At 35.6% G+C, this 21,404-nt stretch overlaps 1 protein-coding gene across 1 annotated transcript; it reads left to right on the top strand.

The window, feature by feature from the left end:
- The first annotated feature begins 1,328 nt into the window (after nt 1-1,328).
- Nucleotides 1,329-18,286, top strand: AKAIN1 (A-kinase anchor inhibitor 1). The gene is made up of 2 exons (XM_065753217.1): nt 1,329-1,441; nt 17,836-18,286. Exons 1-2 carry the CDS (start codon nt 1,426-1,428, stop codon nt 18,024-18,026), a joined length of 207 nt encoding a protein of 68 aa, XP_065609289.1. The 5' UTR covers nt 1,329-1,425; the 3' UTR covers nt 18,027-18,286.
- The last annotated feature ends 3,118 nt before the right edge of the window (nt 18,287-21,404 follow it).

Here is a 21,404-nt window from a genome sequence, read left to right as displayed (position 1 = left end):
ATATACTATAGTTATTTTATAATCAAGTTTATTAAGTAACATTCTTAAAGGAAACAACGTTTCTGAGCAATTAGGGGTATGATATTTAATTTCATTAATTCGGTTGCTGTCTGAGATAAGTGAAACTGGTATGTGAAAATGAATCTTGAAGGCCCTCCCAAGGAAAATGATCTTATAAGGTATTTAAAAAATAATAAAATCTGTCAGCAGATGATTAGTTTGACTTTGAAAGTGATGCTGTTCTTGAGTTCTTGATGGAAAATATAGCCAGGATTATGTAACCAGGTCAGTGCTTTTCTGTATCCATATTTCAAGAATGAGGCCTTATTTGTAGATGTGGAATATTGCAAACTGAGATGGAAAGTTGTGTGAAATGCTTGATAACTAAAAAATGAAGTAGAAATATCTGTTTGTTATAAACATATGAATGGAAAATATTTTGCAAATTTACGTGCAAACTTTCACACGCACGAAAAAATATGTTTTTAATCTACTTTTTCTAATTTGTGCTGGTTAATCAGTGTTTTTCAAATTAACTCATGCATATGTAGGCTTCAACAGAACAGATATTTTATTAAAATGTGTCTCATCTGAGTATTTTCAGAACTTCTCACTTCTATCATAGAAGTTCTCAGCCTGGAGGAAATCTGAGCGTGGGTATTACAAACATAAGCACATTAAACAAGCAGTACAAAAGTTGTGGAGATTTTTAAGTTTTGCCATCTCCCACTGTTTGCTCTTCTCCTCCTTATTTAGTCATTTATTCATTTATTGATTTACCTTTTGGCCTTGACGTCGTATTCTGTATCTTCAAATACTAATGTTTCCTCTTAATTTGAAGTGTTTCTGTCACTAGAAAAGGGATAACAGGCCTGTCAAATAAGGGGAGAAATTCCTCTGCTTTCCCTTTGAAAGCTAAAATACTGTGACAAAGTCCGGCGTGGCTGGAGCCCATCAGCAGGGCACCTAGCTTATGGCTAAAGCAGTGCACCCCGAAATGTCAGGCAGCAGGGTTATTGCCGAGAGCTAATTAGGAGCAATTATCAGTTCTCCCCGCTGGGCAGATCGCTATTACCTTTGTCCTCCATGCCCTTCCCCCTGCTGTCGTTGCGGAGAAGCGAGTTGTGGCAGCGATGCTTCTCAGAGTGCGTGCGTGTATGTGTGTGTGTGTGTGTGTGTGTCCGTGCGGACGCGCTGCGCCCCGGCCCCCTCCCCGCCCCGCCGCATTGTGGAGGGAGGGACCGCGGCCCGCAGCCGCCTCCGCCGCTGTGCGGGACCGGCAGCTGTCCGAGGTGCTGAACCGTGCGGGACCCGGAGCTGTCCGAGGTGCTGATCACCGCGGGACTCGCAGCTGTCCGAGGTGCTGAACCGTGCGGGGCCGGCAGCTGTCCGAGGTGCTGAGCAGCGCCGCGCCCGGGCGGCATCATGGTGTTTGCTCCAGGTAAGGACAGCCGCTTCGCGTGCCTACCCCAGGGAGACCAGCGGAAAGGCCCGGCCGTGCTGGAGAGTCCGCTCCCGGGGTCCGTGGGGGAGGGGAGTACTAGCTGAACCAGTCCTGCTGCTGGGCAGGGATAGGTGGTTTCATAGGGAGGAATACAGCTGAAGGCTATAAGGGTCACCCCTATGGTTTCCGTCTGGGACTGGAGCCTTACACATGCATGTGTGCAAGGGGCTTTGCTCATCAGACTGCACAAAAGAGGGGTCAAAGAAGGGAATGGGGCCTTGCAGTGCCTGGGGAGTGGGTACCCCCAGCACACATACTGGTGCCTGCTTACGAGCGACCTGCTGAATCTCAGGAATTATTTTACAAAATTCCACCATCACCACTCTCCCTTATTCCCCTCAAAGCTTTAGAATTGAAGAGCATGGAAAGTTTGTTCAGACCAGTTGGTACTGGAACAAAATTGAAGACTTCAGCAAAATCTCATGTTACACCTCGCTGCATAAGGGAGTTTTGCTATGTGGTATAGATATACTACACCAGAAAGAAACTGTGGAGAACATGCATTGGAAGTAATACATTCTGCTTGCAAGTGGGCAATTTATTGATCAGAAAAGAATGAGAGGCCTGGTAGCTCTCAGATATTAAAGTCATGCATAACATTTTCTGTAGTGAGATGACTTGCAATTCATTTCTTTAAAAATGCATAGCTGTCAGTAAAATTGTGGGTCAATAGAAAAGGGAAGGTGAATGCTGCAATTTGACAATGAAAAAACGATTAAAACCATTGTTTTGCAAAGCTTACAGAAGTTTTGCTTTCCTTTGAAATTTCATATCTGTGAAGGGTTAAGAATCCAAAACTTCCACACTCTCATTAAAAAAATACATATATATGTATATATATATCTTGGGGCTCGCTTTCCTAAATTAAGAACTGACAGGCTGGTTGCTTAATATCCCTCTTCAATAATCAAAAGTTCATTTTGCCTTTCATACTGCCAAGTTGCAGGCTAATATAGTACTTCCCCACAGAGACTGTCCTGAAGTTGGGATCAAGTTGTTTATCTCAACAGAACCAGCCATTGTTTTATGTAGTACACCTTTCTGTATTAGTGGCTTTCTTCTGAATTCCTTTTATCTGAAAGTCTGTCATCACTAACCATATTCATTTTTTAAACTGTCTGTTGGACTGGAGTACTGAAGAATTAGATTACCTCTAAAATAATGTAAACACATGGTTTTTTTCATCCCCAGGGACTGACAATTATTAAAACCCAAGCCTCATTAATAGCTGCATAAATTGTTCTTTTCACATCCCTAATCCATAAAAAAGAGAAAAAAAAATCTATTTTGCATAATCAGTCTTCTCTGCTTGTTTTTAAATGAAGAAATACACTTGGTTTCCTTGCAAATGTCATAATATATATATAGAGTAACTAAATAGAAGTTTGTAGAAGAGATCATAAAACAATCAGAGAGGTTTGACAATCTACAGAGCAAGCCTGAGTAGGTTATATTTTGTCTGATCACTTTTCTTCATTGTCAGTCAGCCTTACCTTGGCATTTTCTCTTGTCTCTATATGTATATATTTTAGAAATTGGGTTTGTACATCTTTAACATCTTCAAAGTAGCTATAGATATAGATATATCAGATAGGAATTCTGTACATTTACTAAGAAGTTGAGTTTCATTTTCTTGTCTTAACTTTTTGATCTTATCTTACTGTGATGAATGATCTGATTTCAATTTCATATTTCATAGTTTCTCATGGGCTGGGGAAGAAGGGGGAAGGGGGGGAGAGGGTGAAGGAGGAAAAGATTTGTCTGTTTATAAATGGTTGCACATTGTATCCTTTAGGCTCAGAATGATAAATATGCTTCAAGGAGGAGAAAAATGGAGACACAGAAACATACACACATGCACACAATGAAAACAAAGTAAAAAAAAATCTTCAAGGAAAAGTTTGTTTAGCTGAAGACAAAGGTAATTATTTGTCAACAAGATGAGGCTTTACTGTATCGAAGAGCACTGACTTAATGTGTTATGTTCATAAACTGGTAAGTGGAAACAAACCTACCATATTAAAATATTAGTTTTTAAAGGTGAAGAAAACTACCTATTGACTGAATAGAAATTTTTAATCTTCAGCTCTTTTACCTAGCTCTTACAACCAGCTACTAAAAAACAACAAAAAGCAACAAAAAAAATACAACAACTTCAGATCAAACCAAAACAAAAACACAGGCTTCTTCATTATTGAACTAGGTTTGTCAAAAAATATTATACAAAGGTCATTATTTTTCCAAAGAAAACTAGACATTCTTGTTCACTCTGTCTTGTTCTGGTGAGCATGTTGCTGTTTGTAGGTGTGCAAAAAGCTACTGTTCATATCTGATGTGTCTTCACACCCAATTTTTACTAACTTTGGCTCTTGAATTAAGTTGCTGTATAATCTGCTGGAGAAAAGAACTGAGAAAAAGAATGTTTTTCCTAGTGTGCTTTAGTCTGATTGGGGCTACATTGTATTTTGTTGTGGAGGTTAACTTATGATAGGTTGGTATAGGAAATGTAATGCCAACACTATGTGATATCTGGGAGTTCATTCTACCTAGAGGATTTTCACATAACAAAGCTGTTTATAATGCTACCCTTATAATAGGAGATGACCCATGTAATGGAAATGTAGACAAATGACTACATTGAACTGTTTAGCTTGTATATTTTTCCTGAATTTAATTGCTTTAGGCAGAAGCAAACAAGAAAGTTTTACTTATCATCAAAGGTAAGTTAGTATGCACCGGACTGCAGTATGGAAACATGACATTTTGAGTTTTTGGATTAGACTATAAAGAATTTGTTGAAGTGGCAGGTTTTCTTAGGAGGCTTCAGAAGATAATAGATTTTGAACTTTGAAAATAAAATAAAATCATTGTCCCATTAGTTTATAAAGGATTGATTTTTGTAGATAATTCTACAACTGGAATATCTATGACTGCAAGGTAATAAATAAACTGTTATTAAATCATTTCTTTGTTCTAAAACATCAGGAAAAATTATGAAAAGTTGACTTCTAAATCCAGCAAGCAAGCCCTATCATTAATTTGGAAAGGAGAAGTCACTTCCAATATCAGGCAGTCTATCAATAATATCAATATCTATCAATAATCATTTTTGTTTTTAAGTGAACCTTTATAATTTAACAATCATTTTAAATGTTCCTAGCCTATATCATGCTACTTTCTTTTCAAGTTACTTCCAGTTACTTAAAAAAAAATAAAATTAAACCTAAAAAACTGAAGGTCTTGGGCACACTCCATGCTTATTCAAGACCCTAGAACTTTTCATATGAAACATAAAAATAAAAATAAAAATAAAAGTTTTTTTCTTTTCCTATTTTTATTTATTTATTTATTTTTCTAATTCATCTGAACAAGGGGATGCAAAAGATATTTGTCATTCTCCCAGGATTTTTTCTAATGCTATTTTGCACATGAATCACTCAAACATTTTTGCCTTAACCTTCTCCCCTTTGTGTGTCTGCACCGATAGAGCACAAAGGTTGCCTGTATTTTCAAAACTGGCTTGGAATCTTGTTAAGGATACATGCTACCAAATGGGTTTCCTAAGCAACTCTCTCACTAGGACATCACTTAAGAGATTATTTTAGTATCTATTGAGATTTTTCTCTATAATGTAAGACTATAAGATATTACCAAGTTAGGATACATGGTAGGTTATAACTCTTTCACTGAGTCAGTAATATACCATGCTATGCTGTGTTAAATATGAATTTGTACTTTTTACTGAATATTTTTTTCAAGAAATAATTGGTTTTGATCTGGATAGATCAGAAACCATATGCAGCTCATCAGAACACTTTCATCATTTAAGTATTTGTTTTGAATAGTGCAATTCCATCCTTCAGGTTATTCTTTTTATTTTTCTAAATATTTTTCTTTTATTATTTTTTTATTATTTATTATATTTTTTATATTTTATTTTTATTATTTATTATTATATTTTTTTTTATTTTTCTTTTTACCTATATCCAGAAACCCATTGCCTTTACTTATGACCCTCCACTCCCAAAAGGAGGAAGAGGTGGTAAAATATATCTTTTTTAATCAGTATTTTTGTGTAGAAAAGATGTGTGAAAACACTGGAAGTTAAAGATATTTAGACACTACAGAAGTCAGAACGTTCACTGCTTGGCACCTTCCTTCTGCAATAGCAACTCACACAGCTTTTCGGCTACCTCTTCAGAAGCACATCTGTTCTTAACAGGGACAGTATACCAAAACTATATAATGACACTGAGGTTCAGAAGCACATCATGTACCAAACATTTGAGGAATCCCATTAAACTGCAATTGATGACAGCAGCTGCACACTAAAACAGATGTGCCTACTTGTTTGAATAGTCCTGATCTTCTCAAGTGGGAAAGCTGGTGTGCTGTGGAATGGGAAGAAATTACATTTCTTGATAGCCTTTTTTAATTATAGCATTGCAGATACTGTGGAGAACTCCATCCACAATGCACAGATCAAGATATGTGAAGGGACATAAGAAGGTCAACCAGTATTTTTACTTTTCTGAATATGAACTGTCATGGGATATCTCTAGTGTGTTATATCTTTGTGTGGGGAATGGCACTCTGGCACTTTCACTTACAAAGTTTCACCCATGAAAAAAATTGTAGGATGGCAGGGTGCAGACCTTCTCTCTTTTTGTTTCCTAATCGTTGTTTTGCATTCTGTTAATGGTTTTAGTTTTTCAGTACAGAATAACTAAATAATAACACACTATCCCCTGATATATGATGTAGGAGTATATACATATAAAATTATTTTGTATTAGCTTAGTGGTAAAATTTGGAGGCTAGAATCAAACCATTTTGCAAGCCTTATGCAATTTGATACAATGGTTGTCTTGTCCAAAATTTATGATAGCTGGTAGTGGATTTGGTAGTGAGTATGCAGATCAGTTCTGCCAAAAAGCTCTCAACCATACTTCAAAGTGTTTTTTCACCTGGTAGGAAGAAATTATGTAGGAAGAAATTTTTAATTCTAATTCACTGAGGAAAAAAAAGTGTTTCTTGTGCTGATCTTTCCCCAGTGGTGTGTTATCTCTCCTCTGATGTGGAACTCTACTAGCAGGTCTCATTAGTGAGGTGAAAATAATGTTAGTTCATAGATATTCAGAGATGTGATGAGATTAGCAAGCTTGAAAAATAATGATCAGTACTAGATGTATTATTTTGAGTTACGAATCAGCACTTAAAAACTAGCACAGAATTTACTTTTTCCAATTATTTATACCAGTAGTTAAGGCTTAAGCAATAAGAAATGGCACTTCTCAATTCCAAATTGCTGGTTTGAATCTTATTCAGATTAGCTGCAGAAAGAATTCAAACTTCACAATAGCTGAGTGGTGGCTTATATCGATGGAACTGTTATAGTTAAGAGTAGCTGATAATAAGTCATACAGTCATTATTAACATCCTTACTAGCACTGTTATCCTATGAAGCTTATCCCTCCAGTCTGTTATTCTTCCACATGAATTGCTCTGTTGTAGTTCTCGCAAACATAAATGATTCTAACTTGTAAGCTTTAACATGATAATGGGAATTAAATGCTGTAGAATACAACAAAACTTTAGATTTCTTCCTGTATCTTCAATCATATTCATTAGCTATTTTATTAAAGATTTGATCTATTATTATGTTTACACATAAGAAGTTAAGAAAAAGATCTTTGTAAGCAGTTTATGAAATAATTTCTTCATAGGCTTACTGAAATTATCTAAGAGGGTAGGAATTTGAATTTATGTTCCTTCCTTAATATTTTGCAAGAATAAGATTTTGTTACTATCATTAATATTTGTGAGAATAAGATTTATTATTTTTTAAGGGGTTGCAATTGGAGCAGAATCTTTATTGATGTTAACAGAAATGGGGAGCTGACCTGAATAGCCATAAAATTCCTATAGAATGCCTTGCCAGGGAAGTCAATCCAGGTGAGCTCTGTGCTGCTGTCATCTGACCCGGCAAATGCTTGTAGTCATGTTGTCAGAAGATGCTGTCTTCTTTCTTCAAGAGAGTCTGAAATTTTCTGCCTGAAGAAGTAAGTTGAGCTGTGCTGATGATTCTCTAATGGTAAAGCAAGTGTAATCTCCTGTGGATTACTTAGATTTGCTTCACTTTGTAGTATACATATTTGATATAATGACACTATTTTCTTACTTTGATCAGTGAATCAGCTTACCATTTATCAGTGTGAAGATGATGCATATCCATTACTACATCTGTTAAAACATCAAATTAACCTTCTGTCTTGAAGTAAGCTTTCTCATTAGAGGGGAAAATACTTCTCTGGGAAGTTAGATCCAAGAGTGGAAAACAGCATTCCATAGCATTCTGTCTCTTGCAGCATATATATAGAGAGACTCTGTCAGATTACAACCATGAAAGTGCACCTCTTTGAAGGTGCACTCTAAATTTATGTAATCTCTTATACACTTTGTCTTGTGATTTTGCATATATATATATATTTTTTTTTTCAGATGCAGTTACTAATGGCCTTAATGTACAGCTTTCAAAATCTGCTCACATTCTGAAATAAGCAGGACGCTTTTCCTACACTGTTGTCACACCTTGCAGAATGTTATCGCTAATTTGCTGGCTGTTGACAAATTACATAGCCTCTTCCTTATTTTCTTTACATGAACAAAATAGATCAGAGTGAGTTATTTCAAATTCTAATTAAGATGTACAAAGCTGAAGACCAAAAATTGTGTTGCATTGCAGAAATATGAACATAACAGCTAAGAGTGGCACATGACACCTTTGAAGACTTTCACAGCGGTGGATAGCAAAAACATTTGAACACCTAGGAAAAGTAGGTGGGGGATTCAGTGAGGCTCTGTGTGGGCCTCACAAATGATATTTTTTTGACACAGAATTATAAAGTCTAAACATTACCTCACTTTTGTGCCTAAAATGTTCTTTTTGGCCAGTAACCTCTGGGCACCTAAGAAATCGAAAATAGAAGTTTAATGGCACACAATTTACCTGTATCTGGACGGGACTTCTCCTTTACTTGAAGAAGCACAGGATTTGATGCAGAAGTGTTTCTTCCTATTTGAAGTGTGTCTCCTAAAAGAAATAGCAAAATTGTGTAGATTAAGATAATTTTTAATTAATTTTAGAGATGCTGGTCCCACATATTTTTTAGAAAGTATCTTATTTTTAATACACTGAGCTCTACCTTAGGAGAAGAAAAAAAAAAAGAAAAAACCTTCATCAATTAACGTTGACCTATAGTGTTAGTTCCAGAAATGGTTCTTCTGAGGACAGAATCTGAATATCATGCTAATAGATTTATGTATGGCAGAATATTCAGTGACTACCACTTTGAACTACATCCAGTCTTCAATGCTGTGAACATACAGTCCTTAAACAATGAAATCATTACTGTGCATGAAAATACCGAGTAAATATGTAAACTGATGTTTATAATCTGTTTTAGTTAATCTTATTAAAAAGTACAGCAATACATTTTATAGAACATATTGAAAAAATTCTTACAAATAACTTAAATGTATGCAGATCTCAACAACTTCTTAATCTGAAAGATGTTGAAAGCTTCACATTGGGTGACATATTTCAAATAATATGGAATAACTTAAAGGAGAATTGTAAAAAATAATATTGATATAGAAAAACAAACCAAAAATGTGGTACTTACGGATATGCCTTTCTCCTAAAGATAAAAGCACAGTAGGCAAAAAAAATATGAAAAGGTAATTTGGATATAGTTGAAGTATTACTCTGGAGATACTACTAGGTTCTTTGGGAAAATCTTTCTGCATTTCTGCTCTTCTTTTTTCCTTTCCATCATTCCTGGATTTTTGTTCAAAGCAAAGCTGTTCCTATTTCATTCTTATACTTTCTTTTATATCCAAATTAGTTTGTCATGGCCCTCTTCTTAAGTTCCACTTCTGTTGTGGTTGCACAGCAATAATCAAGGACTGAGGTTAGGGCAGGAAGTATAACTGAACTGTAATTTTTCTGCTGAAAGTAAGGGAGTGTTAAAAGTCCTCTGATCACTACAGATTAGGGAACTGGAAAACCCTGATGGTCCTACATGAAAGCATTTCTGATACCTTCAGTTTACTTCCTCCTTACTCAAGTAACTGAGTGCCCTTAGAAACCTGACAGCTATCATTCAGAAAATCTTTGAGCTCCATTTTGGGGCAAGAGTAACAGTACTGGACAGAACTAATTTTAATACAGTGAAGAATGCATATGCTTTGGGGTTTTTTTTCCCCTCTTTTTTCTTTTTTTCTTTTTCCTTTTTCTCTTTTATTTTTTATGTTTTTTTTCCCTCCATAATGCTCTGATCTAGGACCTTTTCATGAGATCTGAACTGGCATCATTACTAATGTTGCTATAAACTGGATCTCAAATCCTTAATGATACATGCATAAAGTTGTTTTTATGCACATGTTCAAAAGTCTAGCTCTAGGTAACTGATGTGTTCATTCATTGTGGATGTAATTAATATGACTCATCAACATTGCCTGACTGTGGATAATGTGCAGCCTCATCGTCTGTATCCTCTTTTCAAAGTGTGGATACCAGTGCTGAGAACCTAGCATGAACCAATTAAGCAGCACAGAGAAGGAGATTTTTAACCATTGTGATTTGCAGGTTATAAGATCTTCCTCAGTGGATTCTCACCTGAAATTTTCATTCTATGTCTAGGAAAATAGAGAGATATTCCACTGCCTAATGCCATTGGGAGGATAAAGAACAGACTTTAACTCTTTTTTGCAATAGAAGACAAATATTGATGCAACAAATGTTACTGTTAATTACTGACACAGGTACACTTTATGTCATTGCAAACTTGCCAGATTCTTGATTTTTTTTTTTTGTGAGAATTATAGTTTATGAACAAAGATTAGCTGATGTCCTTTAACTTTTCTGATAAATATATAGTTGATCTTATGACAAAATTTTATCTTCATGGTCTTCCTTATATGTACTTTCATTCCAATTTAAATGTCACCAGTACTGTTGGTTGGTTTGTGAAACTATCAGTATTATTTCAACAGAATTGAAATAGACTTCCCAGAGAGTGATATTTTTGTTGGATTGTTATTATTTTTATTACTCATGGGAAAAAAAATCTAACATTGCAGTTATGCAGAAAAAAACTATAATGTTTAACTATTCCAAACCAAAGTAATATATTTTTAAAACAAATGTTAATGTTTCTAGTTAAGAGGTGACCTTACATAATCTTTTTCAAAACACTGAGAGAAAATATTTGCTTCATGTGTCTTCCACGTTCAGATATTTTGAATAAATCCAACTTGTCGCTAATGGAAATATTTTTTGGTTAACAGTGAATTCTTAATTGCCCTCGTGCTTACTTAGAGAAATATGGTTTTACTATATTTAATAATGATTAAACTCAAAGCTGTTTACAAAAATAAATAAATAAACAAATAAAAATAAAAAAAAACCTCCTATCTTTTTTCTAGGAAAACAGCTTTAGAGGTATTCACTTGCTGGAATTAAACTACATTTGTTGTTCCTGTGAAGGAGAACTTAAACTTTTAACCTCTGATGCATGACCCTTGGGATTCATGGAACATGCTGGAAGAGTTAAGTTGTTCTCTTCAAATGCAGTGCCTGTATTATGTCTCCAGGCTGAATGAGACCTAAGCTGCAGGAAGAAGATATGAAATGCATATGAGCCACAAGTTTAAAAAAAAAAAAAAATAAAAGGCGTTGTTTTTCTTCCAGGAAAAACAATAAACTTGCTGAAAAAGCAAAAAAAGGTAACTGAGAGATAATAGCAATTTTTTTGAGATTACAGAGGTAGGACATTAATTTATGATCATGCATGCTCACATGTGAATAATGCCTTCTCAAAAAGTATGGGCTAAATTATTTCTAGCATATGCTTTCCAAGAGTATGAAGTTTTTTCCTCAAAAGTCTTGCCCCTGCTCTTGTTCCATGTTAAAAATTTTACTTCTTTTTCCTTTTAAAATATTGATTCTTCATCCACTGACCACAGTTTATTGTCGTAATCGGGTGAGAGGATGGATTTATATCTTTGCAAGAACAAGTTCTGTAGTTGTGTAGTTTTGTGATAGTGTCCCCAACAGTTCTATGAAAATATATAGTGGATAACTTAATGAACTGCTGATTCACATAAATGGCATGTTGCTAAGTATTATTTAGTAGGAATGTTTATGAGTCTTACTAAATTTAACAAGCAGAAAATGGAAGGGAAAAGGCACAGGAGATATCAACAGAAAGCAGAGGAGACTGCTTTGATCTCAGGCTTGAAAGGAAGTGAGTCTTGGTGCTCTGAAGAAGTGAAATGAATAAATGAGAAAAAGGTACGTGAGTGACCAGATGGAAATTCTTCAATACTTAATCTGTGTTCAGCACTCTTTCTCTGTAGTTATTGATTTAAATGTTTACTTTTCTAGGTATATTTCATAGTCTAGAAGCATCACAGATTTTAAGATCTCCCACACAAGGTATTATTGGACTTAAACTAATATTCGTTCTAGGAATTTAAATGGGTATTTGGAACTTGATTTAAATGTGTTTACTTGTTGTTGGGGTTTGGGTTTTTTTGTGTTGTTTTTGTTGTTTTTTCTTTTTCCAAACTGCTAGCATCTTTTTTTTTCCTTCATGAAGCTTCAGAAGAGCCAAGGACACATCTAATGTATGGCACTATTTTTACATGAAAGTGGAATGTGTGACTGATTCCCAAAGCTGTTCTAAGACTTTGAAGTTTTGCAAATCTATCAAATTGTATTTTCAATTTCAGAACCAAAGTGGAGATTGCAAATTACTTTTAATTTCCTACGCCAATTGGTATAAAGTTTATGAAGTGGAAGAAAAGGAAATATAAATGTCCAAAAGATATTTTTATTTTTTATTTTTATTTATTTTTATACTTTCTCACATATTGATGACAAAAATTGCTACCTTTTTTTGAAGTACTAAATAACATTAGGGTGTTGCATTCCTATGTAACTGATGTGAGCATTTGAAGACAGGGAATAAGTAGAAAAGGTTTTATGCCAAAAAGGGGATTTTTGTCTCGTTGCAGCTGTTAGACAAGGATGACTTAGAAACTGAATGCTATTTCTGCTGCCATGTAAGGTTTTATCAGCAAATAGTTCAACTGAAATTTTGTAATAAAATTTTTGTTAAGATGATTCTTCAAATCTTTAAAAAATAATAGACAGAAATTAGCTGTATCTTATTAACTCTTGATTTGATTAGATAAATACTAAATACTTAGACAACAAGGGAGATACCTGTATTTTACCTTGTTGAAAGTATGTGATCCTTAAATGCCTTATTAATTCTGTGGGCACTCAAAGTTCTGCCTTTATTCATGTCCACAACAGTTTGTATCTCAGCTAAGTGGAGCAGTTTGATAGACATTTTCAAGCTCAGTCCTTCTGCGATAGTTGCTTGAGTCATTGCTGCTTTCCTTAGTCACTCCCTCTCTTCTAAGTGCAGCATCAAAAAGAAGTAAGCTTCTCAGAAAACAGCTTTGTGCTGGATGTTTCCTTTGAAATGAATAGTTGGAAGAAAGAGGGAGCAATGGGAACAGCCTTCTTGACACTGCTCTTTACTCCTTCAGGAAGTGGAAAAGTTGAGTTTTATGACAGCCTCAACAGATGGAGTCACAAAATCACAGCGTGGTTGAGGTTGGAAGTGACTTGTGAAGGTCATTTGGTCCAACAACCCCCTTCAAGAAGAGCCACCTAGAGCAGGGTGCCTAGGTCCATGTCTAAGTAGCTGATGATGAGCCTTGAGGGAGAAGATTCCACAGCCTCTCTCCACCTTCACAGCACAGAAGTGCTTCCTGGTGTTCAGAGTGAGACTCCTGTGTGCCAGTTTGTGACCACTGCCTCTTGTTCTGTCACTGGGTACCACCGAAAAGAGCCTGGCTCTATCCTGTTTTCACTCTCCTTGTGTTTAAAGACATTTTAGATCTCCCATAGCTTGTCCAGGTCAGACAGTTCCAGATCTCAGCCTCTCAACTCTCTTTTTGGGAAAGGTGCTCCAGACCTTCAACATCTCTATAGCTCTCTGTTGGACTCAATTCTATGTGTTCATGTCTCACTGCATGAAGAGGGTTGAGGCAGAACTGGATACAGTACCCTAGAGGTAGTCTCACCAGTGCTGAGGAGAGGGGAAGGATCACCTCCTTTCACCCACTGGAAACAAGAAGGCAGCCAAACCCACATTTCTCAAGTGAATTACTGTTGGACTTCCTGTTTTCAGCTTTATTAATCCATTCATTGTCTGATGAGAGATAAGAGGGAAAAGTGAAGAAATTTCTGTTTTGGTAATCCTCTTGAAGCGGTTGGTTTACAGCAACTTCAAAAGCTGAAATTCTTAGGGCTTCACAAATTGCAAAAGATTCTTTATTTGAGTTAGGGCAAACTAACTTAGTTTCACAAATGGATTGGAAGGTGATCCTTTTGAAAGTACCCGATAGCTCTGACCTTTGAAAAAGAGTTAAAATTTTGACCGTCTTTAGCCTGAAGATGACATTAACTGTGATTGAAAGCTTAAGCCATACGACATACGAGAAAAGTTGAGGTAGGATCAGAAAACAAACAAACAAACAAACAAAAGCCCACGTGCATTTATCCTCATTTATCAGCCATGATTGGAAACAAAAATAAAATGAAAGCCCTATTCTAGATAGAATAGTGCTTATTTATTTATCTATGTCACATAGCTCTAGGTCCTAGAAATTTTCAGGAGCAGAGCCATGCTCTGCGAGAGCTGGAATTTCAAACCTTACTTATCACTGTTTTCTAGTTCAAAATATGGGCTTCTCTTCATGCCCAGCACCCTCTCAATTTCCACTTTGCTTAATATGTAGTACAGATGTCCTAGTTATTGTATTAACAATCCTATTGCTTACCTTGAATTTTCTAATTCCTTCTAATAAATGGCAGCACCCCTCCATCCAGACCTCTACAGAAAATAATATCAAGGGGGGAAGGGTGGGTGGAAACAAAGGAAGACTGAGAAAGACAGATTTCCTCCTAATTTTTTCCATGGTGAAGAAGACATTTAGTAGTACCACATTGGAATTTCGGATGTGGTAGCCACAAGGACAGGACTGTGCCACTCAGTCACCATAAATTTTAGAGTGTCTGTTATGCAGGGTGGGTATAATAAGTGGATAATGTTCTCTATTGTAAAGGTTCCATTTGACAGCGGCTTTCTGTATTTTGTCAAGAGCACACACCAAACTTAAACACCTGCTCCTCTGGGCCAGCTGTGACAGGCACTACAGTCCAACAGGAGCTAGGTGTTCATATGTGATCGACTGACATGTCTGGATCCTGGCTGTCAGTCCAGCTCCTCATATGCTAGTCACTCTATAGGCTCAGACCTCTGCAGTGTGTTTGATATCCAACTCAAAAGGTGAAAGGAAAAGAAAAAAAGGAAAGGAAAAGAAAAAAGAAAAGCTTGTACTACAACTAGACAATTTGTATGGCAGGATGCTGTGAGAGACAGCATCTAAGACCTTACTAAAATTCAGAAATGTTACATCCACTGACTGGATTACCATATCATATGAGGTCATATTACTAAGGCAGGATTTTCCCTTCATGAACCCACTATGCATGATAATGGTTTTGTTTTTTAAATACCTTTCCATAGCATCCAGGCTAATCTCTATAATTTTTCCACGTACTGTTGGTTGACTAATAGGTCAGTAGTTTTCTGTGTCTTCTCTCATGCCCTTCTTATTTTCTGATTGCTAACTTCAAATTCAGTTGGTCAGCAAATTGTCAATGGCCTCATTACTTACAACACCCAGGCCAGCATCTTTGATTATTTTCATAACTAAAGCTGTTTAGCTTTTTTTTTTTTTTTTTACCTGGATCACTATCAACCTAAATGTTATATTGATGGAAAGATGTTACATATTTGACTGTGCTTTTTTATTTCCTTTTTGTGCATACCTAAACTGTCAGAAGTAGTCCAGAGGTTCTGGTTTCTGTGTGCTTGGTTTATTTTCCCAGCACACACCAACACTGTCTAATACATATAATAAAGATCTCACTTAAATGAATTATACTTAAATGGGGGCTTTGCTCCATGACAACTGAATGTTACATAGGTAACATTATTAATATAAATGTAAATATAAACATTTTATATATATATATATATATATATATAATCCAGATTTTGTACATTAAGAATAATAGAATAAATCATTAAGTTCTCCTGAAGAAAGAAAATTGAGCATTTTTCAACAACAACATGATTCCTAACAGTGTGTTTTCAAAACAAATTCTGATTATTTTTTTCTGGTCACGGGGATTGGAAAATTGATCACGTTTCATACACACTTGTACCCCAGTCCAGCATACTCGCTTGTATTTACAGTTTCACTCATATTTAGAATGTCATATTTATCCATACTTTCAGTAATATATCTTCTGAACACAAGCTGAGTTGGCTGATACTTTTTAGCCCAGCAAGAAGACTAATTCATTCTGTAATAAAAAATGTGAGTTCATATTTGAGCAATAGAGTAGTGTATGTGGACTGATTGAGCACCTGGAATAAAAACCTGGTCAGCTCTGGGAGCACAGGTGAATGTAATTCACCTCTGCAACTGGAAAGGGTGGAACCTATTTCAGCCACTCTTAGACCTCACTTAAGGGCTGACTGCCACTGAGGAAGGGTCTCTTTTTGGAGATATGAAATAGCTTTGAATTTTATCCAACATCTACTGTTTCAAGTGCTGTTGGTAAGATCAAGGTGATATAGGGAAGTGGATTGTGCCAAGGATTCAAATGATTACATTTAGCCATTATTTTCAGATTGAATCATGTTTTCTAAGTTTTTACGGTTTTAACCTGTGAGCTGTAATCAAAGATAGTAGTCTTAATACAGTTATGTGTATTTTTTTCTTTCTTCAGCCATGCTTATATTTTAGTTTTAGCTAGAAATTCTATTCTATGTATATACAGGATAGAAAAAAGAAGTGTATTTTTGAACTTCTTTCAAAGAAATTTTGGAGCTAATGAATTATTTAGTTCTTACAGAATGAGGTCTACTTATTTTGCGAGTGGTTGGTTTGTTCTCTCAGATTTTTGTAGTATCTTCTGTAAGATAAACCAGTGATTTTGTTTCTTATATTTTCTTCCAAATATTTCTTAAGGAATACTGTATCTCACAGCTCCAAATGTGAACCTTTTATGAGAGCAACTGATCTTTGATTCACTCTTTTACTTCTCTCAGGACATAGTTCTTAATAAATGGCTTCAAAACAGACAGTGAAAAATGAATCTTGTTTCATGAGCTACTTGAGTATAACACAATTGATAAGAAACTGTTTATCTCAAAAGCCTTTAAAATCAAATCTAGTAATGTAAATAAGCACCTACCCTATGCATTTCCATTAGTAAGTGTATGTTTTCCTAAATTTCTGTAGCTTGATATCTCACGAATTCCAAATTATTTTATATCAAGTTTAACCTTGACCATTTTATGGCATTCCTTGTTGTCCTATGAAATCACATTTTCTGCTAGGAGGTGAAGTGATCTCTAAGCCACTTTTCTTCACTACCACATTAGTTGTCTCAGAACATTACTTTGTTTCACCAAAATACTTAAACCTGGAGGAAACAAGAAAGTATCACATAACTGTATTTTTTTTATTTTGGGTTGCTATTGATAGTAGAGTCTTGTTTATTTACTTGTTTTCCAACTTTACCTATAGCAATCTGAGCATTTCCTACTGTTTTTCAAATTCTTTGGAAAACATAGCTAAGGATTAGTGAAGTTACACTTAAGGAAAATTTTTACCTTTAAGCCAATTGAAATTCAATGGGTCTTTAATTTTCATTAAGGTTTCTATTTAGTTAAAACTTATTATGGTTATGAAGGGAAGAAACATCAGAACTGAAAAATGAAGTCAATTTCCCCAGAGAGAAGCTCACCTATAATCAAAAAGGATGTGATTCAGAGATAGATGAGAAAAAAATAAAACTTTCCTCTCTCATGCTGCAAAATAAAATGGTACTTGTTTCATCTGTGAAGACACAGCTGTCCTGGGGCTGGGAAGTGAGAAGTTGAGGTCTATGACATAGTCTCCCTCTTTGTTCAGATAATGCTGAGCATGCAGCAGGCATTTTGCACCCTACTACAGCATCTTCCAGGGTTCTCTACATCATAAGCTGTACCTAAGTACTCTTATCTCCCACTCGCTTCTCCCCCTTCTCTATTTCTGTACTTCATGCATTTGCACAGTAGCCACAAATGCTTAAATCACCTTGTTTGTTTGTCGTTTGGTTCTGACAGGTGAGAAACCAGGGCCAGAACAAGATGAGGTTAAGCTGCAGAACGCCAGCAAGCAGATAGTGCAGACTGCCATCCTCCAAGCTGTGCAGCAAGTTTCTCGGGAGAACCAACAAAAGGAGAAGCGAACAAACAGCAGCATGAACCTCCAGCTAGAAAGAGGAAAATTAACCAAGAAGCATGAAAAAAAGTAGAGGAGCAGCTTGTTCGTACTGATCCTTCCGTCTGCCATGATTTCAGCTGTACTGCTAGAGCCATGTTACTGTTGTGAAGCAAACCAAAGTATAATCAACACCTAGGCATAGAGTTAAAGTGCAATAGTCCTCGGCTGAAAAATGTTAAGTGCATTAGATGACTAACTCCGTATTTATGCAGTGCCTCTTAACAGAAACAATAACCATAGCTATAAAGATAGTTTCAAGCACAAACTCTTATGATATGGACTTATTTTCCAATGCTTGTTGTCAGTGCACTTCCCTTTCAGTTGTGCGTGCAATGTTTCTGCCAGGCCAGCTGGCTGGACTTTTCTCTGTCTTATTGAGTTTACTGAAGCTGTCTTCACAGAAGAAACAGTTTACTGTTGAGTGTAGCAGAATGCTCTCAGGCTGCTTTGAGACATGTAATTGTCATTTGTTTTGATTAACCATGGATGTGAAATGGCAGTGTAAAATGGATTTGTAAGTTCCATGAACCATTTTCTTTTTTTTTCATCCTGGAAAAAAGAAAAGCATGCACTATGATGACTTTGAAGCAATTATGATCTATGACTGTGATCATAGATCTGTGATCTTTGTCACATTTTTTATGAAGTTAAAGTAAGTACTGAAGTTTTGGTCTATTTTTTTGGAATACTTTTGAACTTCTGCCTACCTGTGCGACCTGGTGTAGGGAACCTGCTTTGGCAGGGGGGTTGGACTCGATGATCTCTTGAGGTCCCTTCCAACCCCTATGATTCTGTATGAAAATCACTTGTGCCTCAACCACTCCTTTTAATTTTCTTGATATTGAAAGAAGGGAAACCGATGTGCTGATATGGACTTCACTAGCTATGCCAGTTTTGAAAGTTTGCTGTGACTTAAATTTCAGAAATGAATACTGAAGTGAATTAAAAAAAAACCAAAAAACTCTTTTGACTTTATTAACATTTGAAGGATGGAAGTACACTGTGTCTGAATTCTGTCTTAGTAGCAGTTTCTCACCTCCTGGGCATAAAATGACTTTAGATATTTATAATTGTCATGCAGATTGACCTCAAATAGCACTGCTTTAAGCCGGTAATACAGAACTTATCCTTTAACTACTCTATATATCTGAAGAAATCCATGATATTTCTGAAAATACACATTAAATAAATCTTTCACTTTTATTCTCCCTTACTGTAATGACGATTGCACTATTACACAGTTGAAATGAATAATAGTTTATTTCATTCTAGAAATGCCTTGTAGCTCTACTTCATCTGAGTTCTTGTAGTAATATACCTAGAAATATATTAGAAGCAGATACAAAGAATCTGCAAAGTACGATGCAAACTTTCATAATGACTTTTCTACTCAGCGAGATGAGTCTCAATGTGACTTTTTGATTTAAGTAATTGGCTATTACTTACTACGTTCTACTGCTTGTGTGAAACAATTTTAGGATTCTTTCTCATGGCCAGAGGCTTAGTCATGAATAGCGACATATTGTAATATTAAGCCTCTGAAATCTACTTGGTCCTTTTTTTTTTTTTTTTTTAATTTAAAAGCACTGACTCATACCAGATAATGATCTAGCTCAATCTTCATTTCATTGAAAAATGCAAAGAAAAATTCAACATGATTGAAGTTGTTATAAATCCTCTAATAATTAAAGCTGAACTGCATTGCAAGCACGCAGCTTGCTTCTATAGACACTGGCTGAATTTCCTTAACCAAGCAAGCTTTGAAAGGTGAAAATACTTGGTCTTGAAATTCATGTATTTGTCATAGTAGTCATTTTTTACTATAAGCTTTTTCATCAGCTGGCCTTCAGTTAGAAGGTAGCTCTTTTCTGAACACTCATTGTATCTTTGCTTTCTGTGAGCTAAAGAAAACTGACTGTGAGTCCATGTTCTATTGAGGCAGATAAGAAAGTGAGAGGAGTGGATGAAGGAAAGCAAGCCTGCTGGGGAGGCTCTGTGTTGCAAAATGGTGTTTGCCAACAGTGATGTAAGAGGGAGAACTATAGGACAACAAAAACACAATTTATTTGGGAGTATTCTACTTTTTTTTTCCACAGAATTTTGCAATACGTATTTTTATACCTTTCTGTTAATTGTATCTTTAATAGTCTGGAAAGTTATTTGCATGTCCATATTTTTTTCTTAATCCCCATGTTATGCAAATAACAACTTCAAAAACCAGTGAATTCAGGCTTTTTGCCATTATTTCATATGAGCCTATTCCACCCCTCCTTCCTGTGTGCTCTTCTACATTCTCCTTACTGTCCTAGAACTTTTAGATATGCTGTTACTCAACCAGTACCTCATGTCCTTCATTCCAGTTCTGTCAAAAATCTGTCGTCATGGGGAGAGAATGATAGGGAGCCTTGCAGAGCCATGCGGTGGTTTGATAGGAGACTATCAATGAAAAACAAATACCCTTGCATAAATAGTGTAGTTTTCCTTGAGACCCAAATAATGCATTTCCTATCTATGTGTCTCTAAATTAAGGCATGCGTTTAGTATTTCCTATCTATTGGCAAGGGATGTTCTGCGCATCTGGTATGTAGTTGAGATTTACACTGCATGTGAGAAAATGGGTAATTTTAGTAAATTCATGGACAGATAATATTTTTGGGAGAAAACAGACTATAAATTATTACAGATGTGTTATAGTTCTGATTACAAATAAAGAAAATTTAACACCTTACATGTCTCTGGTTTCTCATCAAAGGAGGGGAAGAAATTTTCTGATTATGTAGAAAATCTTTTGAGAAAAGCAGTGTGCTCAGGAGGTTTGTGGTATTGAAAGAATTATCCACCACAATGATTTCTATCTTAAAAAATGCAAGACAATCAAAATGGTACCTAAACGTATTTAAAACAAATTCACCACATTTTAGCACTTGTCAGTGAGTAGAAGGATGCATGAATATGAAAAGCACATTTACTGACTCTTTTCTCATGGAGTAAAATCAGGTATTTGTATCTACTCTGCCACTGCACTTGCTTTATTTTCATTTTGGTTGATTAACATGGTTTTATTACTGTGCTTGTGTTGTTCTTTGTAATGTAATCAGGCACTGTTCATAAAGCAGCAGTACCTAAATGGAAATTTGCATGGACACAACAAAATGTTGCAAGAGATTACTGAATAGCACTGTTCAGAAAGTTGGTGGCTCAGGGCAGTTACACTGGAAATTTCTACTATAAAATGTAAAACACAGTGTATCTTGGAAACCAACGTTTTCATTTAAACATTTAAGAAAAAGTAAAAGCATTCTGTGGTGACATTATTTCTAAGAACGGGAATATCTTGAAATCAACAACAAATGATGCATCTAAAAAATCTTAATTAAAGTCTCTAATGGTATCTTTTTTTTTCTTTTTT

Source organism: Cyrtonyx montezumae, unplaced genomic scaffold (assembly GCF_038088225.1).
Source record: "Cyrtonyx montezumae isolate F1298 unplaced genomic scaffold, pur_monq_1.0 scaffold_8, whole genome shotgun sequence".
Taxonomy (NCBI): domain Eukaryota; kingdom Metazoa; phylum Chordata; class Aves; order Galliformes; family Odontophoridae; genus Cyrtonyx; species Cyrtonyx montezumae.
The sequence above is the reverse complement of the archived record's forward strand: the minus strand, read 5'-3'. Positions and strand labels throughout refer to the sequence as shown.